At 39.6% G+C, this 11,477-nt stretch overlaps 1 protein-coding gene across 1 annotated transcript in view; it reads right to left on the reverse strand.

The window, feature by feature from the left end:
• LOC104586073 (monocopper oxidase-like protein SKU5) overlaps window positions 1-7,164 on the reverse strand; it is a 73,705-nt gene extending 66,541 nt beyond the window's left edge. The window contains exon 1 of the mRNA XM_010243175.2: window positions 6,887-7,164. Coding sequence (XP_010241477.1) covers window positions 6,887-7,039 — 153 coding nt within the window. The 5' untranslated portion in view covers window positions 7,040-7,164. The remainder of the gene's footprint in view (window positions 1-6,886) is intronic.
• Window positions 7,165-11,477: the final 4,313 nt, after the last annotated feature.

Raw genomic sequence — 11,477 nt, forward strand, 5'->3', positions numbered from 1 at the left:
TCCTTCCCGAGCTTGTGATCACCGGATCCCTCTGGTGACGGGTTCAGAACCAGTCGTCGTCCGGCCTTATCGCTACCCACATCTGCAGAAAGACGAGATAGAGAAGCAATGTGCTGAAATGATGAAGCAGGGGATCATCCGCCTTAGCCGTTCTCCCTTCTCCTCGCCAGTCCTGTCGGTGGCAAAGCGGGATGGTACTTGGAGATTTTGTGTTGACTACAGAGAGCTCAATAACCGGACTGTCAAGGATAAATTCCCTATTCCCATTGTGGACGAGTTGTTGGATGAACTTCATGGTGCCCAGTATTTTTCAAAACTAGACCTAAGGTCGGGGTACTTTCAGGTCCGAATGGCTTCCGAAGACGTTGAGAAGACTGCCTTCAGAACTCATCATGGCCACTTTGAGTTTTTAGTTATGCCGTTCGGTCTCACAAACGCCCCATCCACATTCCAGTCCTTAATGAATGAGGTATTTCAGTCCCACCTTCGCAAATTTGTTTTAGTGTTCTTTGACGACATTTTGGTCTACAGTAAAACATGGATAGAACATGTGCATCATCTGAGGATTGTTTTTGAGCTCCTACGCCAACACAAGCTCTTCCTTAAACGGTCCAAGTGCTCCTTTGGGGAGCGCCAGGTTCTTTACTTGGGTCATGTCATTAACGGGCAAGGTGTAACGGTGGACAATTCCAAAATTCAAGCAATCAAGGAATGGCCCAAGCCCAAATCCGCCAAGGCCCTCCGCGGGTTCCTCGGTTTGACAGGATATTACCGCAAATTTGTACAGAATTATGGCTTGTTGGCTGCCCCATTAACTAACCTACTAAAGAAGAATGCCTTTCATTGGGACAACGCAGCCGCAGGGTTTTGCAAATTTAAGGGATGCCATCTCCACCACTCCAGTTCTGCAATTACCGAACTTTGATCTCGAGTTTACAGTTGAGTGCGATGCATCCGGAATAGGGATTGGTGTCGTATTATAGCAACAAGGGCACCCGATTGCCTTCTTCAGCCGTAAACTTGCTGATCGTCATTTAAAATTGCCATCCTATGAACGCGAATTGATTGGGTAAGCTAGAGCAATCCAACACTGGAGACCATACTTGTGGGGAAGGTCATTTGTCATCAAAATTGATCACTATAGCCTCAAGTACTTGTTGGAACAGCGACTTACCACTTCTCCCCAACAACATTGGGTTAGCAAGCTACTTGGATTTGATTCCCGGGTAGATTACAAGGCAGGATCTTTAAATCGCGCCGTGGATGCATTGTCTAGGCGTGATGAGGACACTATGCTTCTTTGTGGGATTTCACGTCCCCGAGTCACCTTATTAGACGACATCAAGAAGGCGATGCCAAAATCGACAGAGTGGACGACCCTTGTTCAGAAAATTCAGTCTGGAACTGTCGACTCCAATTGGTCCCTTCAAGACGAGCTTGTGCTGTATAAAGGTCAGATACATCTTCCAGCCAATTCCTCTTTAATTCCTTCCATCATCTCCAGTATTCATAACTCCACCCATGAAGGCATTCAGAAGACACTGTATCGCGTCCAAGCTGATTTCCATTGGCAAGGTATGAAGGCTTCTATTAGGGACTTTATCCAAAACTGCTCTACTTGTCAAAAACACAAATGGGAAAATCTGCATCCAGCCAGCCTTCTTCAGCCCCTTTCGATCCCAGCACAGATATGGGCTGATATCTTCATGGATTTCATAGAGGGACTACCCAAGGTTGGGGGAAAATCGGTTCTTTACGTGGTGGTGGATCGCTTCTCTAAGTATGCCCATTTCATCCCTCTGTCACATCCGTACAGTGCTACTTCTATCGCCCACGTCTTTTTCACTCGCATTTTCCGTTTACACGGGTTACCGGAATCTATTGTCAGCGACAGGGACCCGGTTTTACTAGTACCTTCTGGAGGGAATTGTTTCGATTACATGGTACCACCTTAGCTTTTTCTTCCGCTTGTCATCCTCAATCAGGTGGTCAAACTGAGGTGGTGAACCGAACGATCGAAATGTATCTCCGTTGTTTTGTTGGGGATCAACCGCGACGGTGGGTTGATTGGCTTCCTTGGGCCGAGTATTGTTATAACACTGCCTATCATTCTTCCCTAGGAATGACACCCTTCCAGGTCGTCTATGGCCGTGAACCTCCTCGTTTGTTGTCCTATGAACCTGGTTCTACTCGTTTGGAGGTGATTGATCGTTCCCTACAAGAGCGAGATGCTCTTCTGGTTGAAGTTTCTCTTCGCTTACAACAGGCACAACTACGCATGAAGCATGCCTATGACTAGCATCATCGGGAATTGTCATTTGAACCTGGGTTTGTTTGGTTGAAGCTTCAGCCTTATCGATAGCGCTCCTTGAGTCACAGGGCTGCTCCTAAATTAGCTCCTAAATTTTATGGACCTTTCAAGGTTTTGCGGCGAATCGGTACTGTTGCCTAGCAGCTCGAACTGCCATGATGTTTTCCACATTTCCTTGCTCAAGCCGTTTAAGGGTACTTCTCCTGTCAGTGTTCCCCGCTTACCACCCTTGAAGGAGGGCAAACTCATTCCCCAACCTCAAGCTATTGCTCGCTCCAGAATTAATCGAGGTGTTATTGAGGTCCTGGTGGAATGGGCCAGCTTACCATTAGCCAAAGCTACCTGGATCCCTTTGACTGAGTTTCAAGACACATATCCGGGTTTCGAGCTTGGGGACAAGCTCTTAGTCCGGGAGGGGAGTAATGTTGTGGACGCTTTTATTGGGAAGCAATATCGCCGCCGACAGCAGCAGTAAAGGGTGCAAGATTCAATGTTCTCATCTTATCTAGCTAGATATAGTTCTATCTTATCTGTTCAGTGTTCTTATCTTATCTGTTTTCAGTAGGATGGATTAGTAGGGAGTCTTATCTATTCAGTGTTCTTATCTTATCTGTTTCTATCTTAGCTAAATTCAGTAGTATAGATTAGCAGGGAGTCTTCTTAAAAGTAGAACTCTTATCTTCTTGTAATCTCCTATTTAAAGGAGCTGATGATTCAATAAAGGCATCGAAATTTCTAGTTAAGAAATAGCAAAGGAGAGGGGGTGATCTCTTTAATAATCACCATTAAGACGCTAAGATAGGTTCCTCAAGAAAAGAGAGGAACAAGGGGAAATAGGAGGTTTTCCCCGTTGGCCGACCTGTGACGAGATCCTATTCGCGGGCCCTTAACAGTTTCAGACTAATAGGGATTTAAAAGAAGAACTAAAGAAAAACCTAAAAAAAAATTCAGGAGAAATCAGAAAAGAGCAACTGCTTTTCCCTTATCACTCTGATCAATTCTTGATTGGAGTCGATCTCAAGAAAACTTGAATCTTACCCAGAAAACACTGGCCGCCACTTCCAATCCTCAATCTAAACCCTAATCTCGAGTTTCTTTCCTTTTCCCTGATTCTTCCTGATCACCGAACTCTTTCCAAGACTCCAAATATCTCTTGAAAAGGTGTTGCACTCTACCAATGATCTCCAAGAACCAGTCGATTGCCAAATCTTGCTAAAACTTCCAACCCTAGGAAGTTCTCATGCAGTCGACCTGATTAGACTCTCATGAGAAACCCTAGGTTGGCTCTGATACCAACTTGTCTAGTAGAGGCTGAGATCAGCACTACTCTAGATGAGAATTCAAAACAGAGAATGGAATAGGGAGAGAAAGAGAGAGGAAGAGAGATGACGAAGAGAAAGATTTCAGAGAAGAGAGTGAATAGGCTTGCTGCCCCACTCAGTTATATATATAATAACTCAAAAAAAAACACACTTACAATATTGCCCCTACTAACATAACATGTCAGCAACTAAAAATAATAACAGAAATAACTAACTTAACTTACTGACACTAACAGCAATATAAATAAAGACATTACTGCCCTACAACAACTCTACACTCAAGTTTTTGCACTCCTTAACTATCTCCTCAGAGCTCAAAAGCAGCCCACAACTTCCCCTCCAACCTCATCTCCTTCCAAGAATTTACTTTTCAACAAAAAGAACTCCTTGCAACAATGACTGGCAACTCCTGCCCTTATGCGAACTTCTAAAACTCAAGGTATCACCTTCCCCAAGCTTTGGAGATCCTGTCAATAATATGAACAGTAGTCTAGAACAACACTGAAACCCATCTCCTATTTGGATTATTTATTCCGGAGCTACCAATCATATGACTGGAGCCTACTCAGGACTCTCAAACATCAGTATGTATAATTTCAAATGGAGAAGTAGCATGATCAGATTTATGAGAAAAAGGCAAAGTATGGCTCTTACTCAAACAACATGAAACACATGAAGTATCAAAAGTTTGCAAAGAGAGAATTTTGTTTCTTACGAAACCAGAGTCAAACAAAAACTTTAATTTTTCAAAATGTGGATGACCCAAATGCTTATGTCATTTCCCAAACACTATTTGAGGCCAGGTGGATTGTGGCTCGAGTGGGTTTCAACATTTGAGCCTCGATTAATTAGGGATTTTGGAACCGATTGTCCAAGTCATCGCCAGATAAAAGAAGAGGAGTTATTTTTAAAAGGAAGAGAGTTTTGAAAATTAAAGAAAAAAAAGGAGTATTGGGTCAAGGAGAGCTCGAGAGATGACGAAGAGGGTAAGAAGCAGATCTTTGTTGGTTTTGTTGAGGTGTCACCTTGCCAACTTTTGTTGTAATCCTTTTTTTATTTTAACAAATATTTTTATTATTACTCTTCAAAAAAGGAAAAAAAAAGCCGATCTTTGAAACCGATGGGGAGAAGCTTGTCTTTCAACGACAATTGTCTCAACGGTAAGGCTGGTTTGTCTACAGGGACGCATGATCTATGCTCCAATGGGTCCCCTATGGGGTGTAGCAATTCTGCCACTCAGGACAAGCCATTTGGCCATCTCAAGACTCCATCTTTTCCTTGGTGGAGTCATGTATGAGAATTTCAGGAGAGGATGTGGAAGGGATGGAGTTAAAGGTGGGAGGAGGAGTGGGGGATAGCAATAAATATCTAATTAAAAGCCCAGAATCCCTTTTCTTCCTTTTGCAACCACCCCACTACCAGATTTGAATCTCCCTCTATAATCTTGTGTTCATGTCATTTGCTTTTTGTAACCCATCCATGACAGCCATAACCTCATCCCTTAAGGAGTCGCCTACTCCAACTGGGCCTGAAAATAGTCCAATAATTCTGCCTTCACTATCTCTAAACATCCCTCCAATACCAAAAGGGACCCAGGCTACCTACACTACTCCCATCAAAATTCAGCTTGATGTAGTCAACCATTGGTGGAGACCAAGTAGGGCTTGTATTGGACTTGCATGTTGCAACAACCAAAGAACCACTCTCACCATGATGTTTCTATGACAGCCTAGATCATAGATCTTCATAAGATCTGTAAGTTAGCATGAACATACAGTTTCCCCTTCACATCAATGATATGGAGAATAGTCCTTACTACTTTTGAGCGGGTGAGGTGTTTAAGGGGTTGAAACCTTGGGGGTTGAGCAAAAGGAGGAAGATAGTGTGGAGACTGATCCCAATGGCTGTGTTCTGGTGTGTATGGGAGGAAAGAAATGCTCAGATATTTGATAACAGATCAGTCAATGATCAAGAGGTGCTAAGGAAAATTACAGGAAAGTCATGTCCCCAGTTCTACATACACAGGCAATTCAAAGGATTTAATCATAATAGTTTTCTTGATAAGGTTTCGTTGTCTCATTGTTAATTTCTTGCTAACATGAACTTTGTATTGGGCTGCATTTGGCATTCCTTATTTTAATGACTTATCTCCTTTTTGTGGTTAAAAACTCAGTGTTTATAGGGGGCATTATAACTGTAAAAAGGAGATAAGTGCTTAAAAATAAGGAATGCCAATTGCAGCCTTAGTCATTCAAAGGATTTAATCATAATAGTTTTCTTGATAAGGTTTCGTTGTCTCATTGTTAATTTCTTGCTAACATGAACTTTGTATTGGGCTGCATTTGGCATTCCTTATTTTAATGACTTATCTCCTTTTTGTGGTTAAAAACTCAGTGTTTATAGGGGGCATTATAACTGTAAAAAGGAGATAAGTCCTTAAAAATAAGGAATGCCAATTGCAGCCTTAGTCATTCTGGGAGTGTATATGGGCTATACCGCTATAGTTGTATCTTTTCTTGTCTTTTTCTTTTTTTAATGCAATACCTTACCTTTTCAAAAAAAAAAAAAAAAAAAGTCTTCCATTCCAAGGCATAGCTTTTGCCACTCACTGGGTTAAGTTTGGTATAGAAAAATATATCATTAGCCCATGATTAGATTTTTTTAAGCCTTGAGGCAAGTCATTAACCCATAATTTAGTTATATATGCATAAACTTTCTAATCAATATCACTGAATTCGTTTCTAAAGTACATTGAATTTGACATTGCAGAAGGGAATCTATAACTGTTATACTTTCTAGTTACAAATTCAAAACTGCTCAGCTGCATTTGCCCAAAGTAAAATTGAAAATAGAATTATGAACAATACCACAAAACCATGTTTTCTATGGGACCAACCAACTTCCCCACATTTCTTCAAAAGTTCAAATCCGTTCCCTATATCACCCGCCTACTTCACTCGGTTTCTAGTTTTCCTAAGCAACGAACATTCTCCCTGCTACTAAACAGCAAGAACATAATCCTCTTAGCCGTAATAGACATGGATCAACACTAAAATATGTATATTCCAGATATAACCAAACAAAATCAATTCTACAGTTAATTTTGAACAGTTCAAGGTATCGCAGACCTTCAAAGATTCTCTCGAACTGTTAAAGTGAACATTTAAGCAAACATTGTAGGGCACAAAAGAGACAGACATTGCAAATGGGGTTCACAATAAATTAAAAGCCAAGAAAATATAGAGATATGGACCTGTTGCTTAACTCCTAAAGGAGAAGCAGTGATATATGAGACCTTCCAATCATAGTAAGCAAAAGGGTCGCCAGCGAAGACAAGAGTAAACAAACTGGGAAAGAAAAAGCATAAGAAAAAGAAGCAGAAGCCTATCAGCATCGGATCTCTCATCTCTCTTTCTCCTCTCTCAAATTTTTTGATTTCTCAGCTTCTTCTTCTTCCTAACGAGCAGAGCAGCCCTTTCCTGCGAGGAGTTTTGGAAATGCGTGCGTCACATGCGAGTACAGGAGACATGAGACAGCTACAGCCTACTGCTTGACGCTCTAAAACGAATTTACCGTTGTGGGTCCCGCGTTTTCTATGCTAGACAAGCAAAGCTCACTTTGTGAGTCAGAGAATGGGGACTGAGGGCGCCACCACCAGGAAAAGGTCATTGTACCGTTCACAGAGCTCTCGTAAGTGGAATCGAACCCCACCCACCAACCACACCGGTCTGGCTTTCAAAAAAACCTCCCGGCATTTAGGTAGAGGTGTAAAACGGGCGGCATGGCCCGCCTGCCGTGCTGTGCCGGCCCGCACAAAGTCCTAGGCCGTGCGGCCCTCTCCATGGATAATTTGGGGGTTGGCCCAGCATGGCCCAAGCCCATGTGGATCCATGCTTTGTCGCGGGCCTAGGTCGGGCGAGCTGCAAGCTATGTTGGGCTGGGCCACAAGCTAGGCCTTTTTGGGCATGGGCTGAATCAAGCCAATTTGTCTTTTTTACTTTTTTATTATTTTGTTAAGTAAAACTAAAATATTTAACTTTCATTTGGGAACTATTTGAACAAATAAGAAATCTAACAAAGAAATGAAAAAAAAAATACTTAACCAAATAAGAAGTCAAAGGGACAGACTCAAAGTGAATAACAAATTGGAAGAAAAATAGGAATTTTATTTCATTTAAATTTGAATGATACAAATGATACATTGGTTGGATGAATGAAATATGAAAATTGGAAAATGAAATAAATTAATAAAATATAAAAAATACAATATAGTTACAAATTGAAAATAAAAAACTACGTTATTGAAAAATATCAAATAAATTTTACAATAATTTGAAAAAAAATGTTATAGAACTATTGAGTATACAAAAAATATTGACTTCATCATTTTTTCCTATTGTTCTTGACTTTGATCATCTATTTCAGGTGAAACATCAGGTGTAGTGTCTTGCCCTCATTTGTCTTGTAATCTATCTTCAGCATCCAGCCAATTTTTAAAGTAGATTTACATCTCTAGACTTTCATCATTCACACAGCTTTTCTTGTCGTTCAACACCCTAGTACCTATACTAAAACAAGACTCCGATGGAACTGTAGACACTGGAGGGGTTAATAGATCACGTGCCATGGCGGCAAAAACTGGATAATTTTTTGCATATTCACTCCACCAGGCTAAAATATCAAAATTATTTGTTCCTTCCAAGGTAAAGGAAGAATCACCTAAAGTAGAAAAAATTTGCTTGTAAATAAAAATTAAGTTCAGTAAATGAACTTGTTGTCAAGGTAGTGGATTTTTGTCTCTTATTAAATAAAAAAGTTTTTCTCTTCCACTACTAGACACATGTTCAGAAGTGGAAGATATAGTTGTGCAAATTGTAGAACTTTTATTATTTCCTTTTACTTCAGATTTATATAAACTATATATTTCAAATAATAAACTATTATTTCTTCCTTTTTATTTCTAATTTCAATATTCATATTTTCACAATATGTTTCAAGTCAAATATCTAAACCATCTTTCCTAATCATAGAATCTAATATCGTAGATAAACAATAAAGAGGAGAAATGTTCTCCCAATATTTTTTAAAATTATTTTCCATTATTTCAACAATACTTTTAAATTGTGGATTCTTTTTATATTTTGCAAAACAATCACTAATCATCATTAGTTGATAAACTAAATTACAACTAGTTAGATAATAAATATGAAGGGATGAGATATCCATTGTATGGACGCCCGAATCTTGCGGAATAAAATGGGCGAATTTCAAAAATTTCTCTTCATCCTACTAGGAATCGTATTCCCTATTTTAGAAAAATCATATTTTTTAAGGATCAATCTTGAACCAAGAACCGAACCAGATCTGAACAAAAACAAGAGAAGAGGGATATACCTGATACGGAGAAATAGTTTCTCCCAATGGAGGAGTTCACGCCCAAGAAAGGAACCAAAAGCTGCTCCCACTGAAGATGGCGCAGTGCAGGGTGGAGTAGAATCAGCAGCATTCTTCACAAGAACCAGATCCTTCGCAAGAATCAGCTGGATGGCACGTGAGCACTACTTCCAATCAGCCATTTCACAAATGATTGATATCAAGATCCCATCTTGATCACTCATACTGATAAGAAGATATCGAACTGGCAAATATGGCGGCGGCAGGAAGGAGGTGGCAAGAGAGATTTAGCACAGTGATGCTGAATTATCTCTTCTGTGATTTCAGCTCTGAAGAGAGGATGTGAAATGTGTCAAAAGGCTGCCGCCCCCTCCTCCCTTTTATAACCTTAAAGGGATCAGCTCCTAATCCCATTAGGAGTTGTTGATCCAAATCATATTTGGATCAGAATTCCCTTTAAGTGATAAGGGTAAACCCTTATCTCATCTGCAGATTAGATCAGCATTCTCCTAATCTCATTAGGAAGTTTCAGATCTGAATCACATTTAGATTTGGACTCTCTGAGTGGATAGGGTTAAAACCCAATCCTATCTGCTAATCTAATCTCAGAATTCGCCCCTTATTTAACTGATCAAATCAGCACAGTTCGAATTAGGCTTTAGGCCCAATAAGGTTATGTGCTCACTTAGCCTTCCAAACTGCTGCCTAGTTGGGTTTCCTTGTATGGCGTGGGACCCAAACATTGATCTACACATTAGCCATGTGGGTTCAGCCCAGCCTTTGTTACAAGACCTGGCGAATACACTGTTATGGACAGTGCACCCCCTAAAACCCATCACATGGGCTCTATGGGCCCAACACTTACCCTAAGTGGTCCCTGGGCCAAACCACCTTGTAACACCCAGGGACTATGGGCAGATGCAAGATTAGCTCATCAGGTATTACCCTCAATGGCCTTACACTTAACCTCTCAGCCCATAATGATCAAACATTGCCCGACGAGAGAGGACCTCTCCCTCAGCTGCAAAGAACGGTGTTGCACTCTCCGCTCACATGGATCCCGGGAGTTAGAACCGTTTGCAAATGTTTGGAAACCATAATATATATACTTTTATATCTCATATAAAATATATTTTGCAAAACAAATCTCAACAATTGAAATCGGCTGCCGGCAGTTTACGTTTCCATCAGAGAGAGTGCATCCCCGATCATTACCTTTGTCTGACAAAGGGGCTGATCCTGTCACTATGATCACCCACTCAGATGAATTCTCAGACTGTCCCAACATACTCAGGTTTTGACCCCCGCTAAGGATCTCACTGATTGGCATATCAAAGGCAACCTAATCCAACTCCTAGTGCAGTATCATAATCGAGTCTAGGGGTCAGGTGTAACTTTCCACTTTTTCCCATCAATCTCCAAGGTCCAAGGCAATACTGAAAATCTGGTCCGGTTCAAATATTCAATTAATCATACACTGCATGTGCCTTGGGTCTCACCCTGGCGGTTGAGACAGGCCACCCCAACATTTGGCAGCACACCAGTGTCAGCCTTGGCAGGATAAATCTCCCCAGACTTATCCAACGGCTGTGAACATTTTAAACAAACACGAATCTCATAAGTGTCCAGTTTATGGGTATTACACAGAAACACACCACAGGAACATGAATCAAATATGTACTTTATTCATTTACAATAAATTCATAATGTACATCATTCTGATTGGAGCTAAGGGCATACAACTGTCTAACAAAATACTCGATAATTCATTAGTTGCATCATAAAAATGTTTTAAAAAATCTCTTATCAAAATTGTCATTTCCTAGTCTTCCTTAAATATAATATCAATTCGCATTTTTGCATTATTAAAATCACTAAGAATTTATTTATGAGAAATACAACTTTCTAACATATTATAGGTAGAATTTCATCTATGTTTAACATCTAATATACATTTTTTATATTTTAAACTATAATTTTGACATAAATATTTAAATTATTGTTTTCTTGCTCTAGAACTTTTAATATAATACAATTTATAATTTTAGAAATATGAGTGGAAATAATATTTAAAGCATCCTAAGTACATATTTTTAAGATGTGGCATACACATCTGATATGAAATAATTTACCATTATAACATGGTTTTAAATGAGATTTTAAAATATTTATTGTTGAATCATTATTACTAGCATTATCAAAACTAATTGAAAATAATTTATTGTCAATTCCATAAGCATGTAAAGTATTTAAAATACTTGCGACAATATCTGGGCTAGTATGTGGCCATTTAAGACTTGTAAAACTTAAAATTATTTTATTTAAAAGTTAGCTTTCATCAATAAAATGATCGATAACACAAATACAACTTATGTTAAATTTAGAAGTCCAAATACCAGAAGCAATTGCAACTTTAGAATTAAAATTTGATAACATATAAATTAAATTTT

The sequence above is a fragment of the Nelumbo nucifera genome, chromosome 1 (assembly GCF_055504915.1).
Source record: "Nelumbo nucifera cultivar China Antique chromosome 1, China Antique-T2T, whole genome shotgun sequence".
Lineage (NCBI taxonomy): Eukaryota > Viridiplantae > Streptophyta > Magnoliopsida > Proteales > Nelumbonaceae > Nelumbo > Nelumbo nucifera.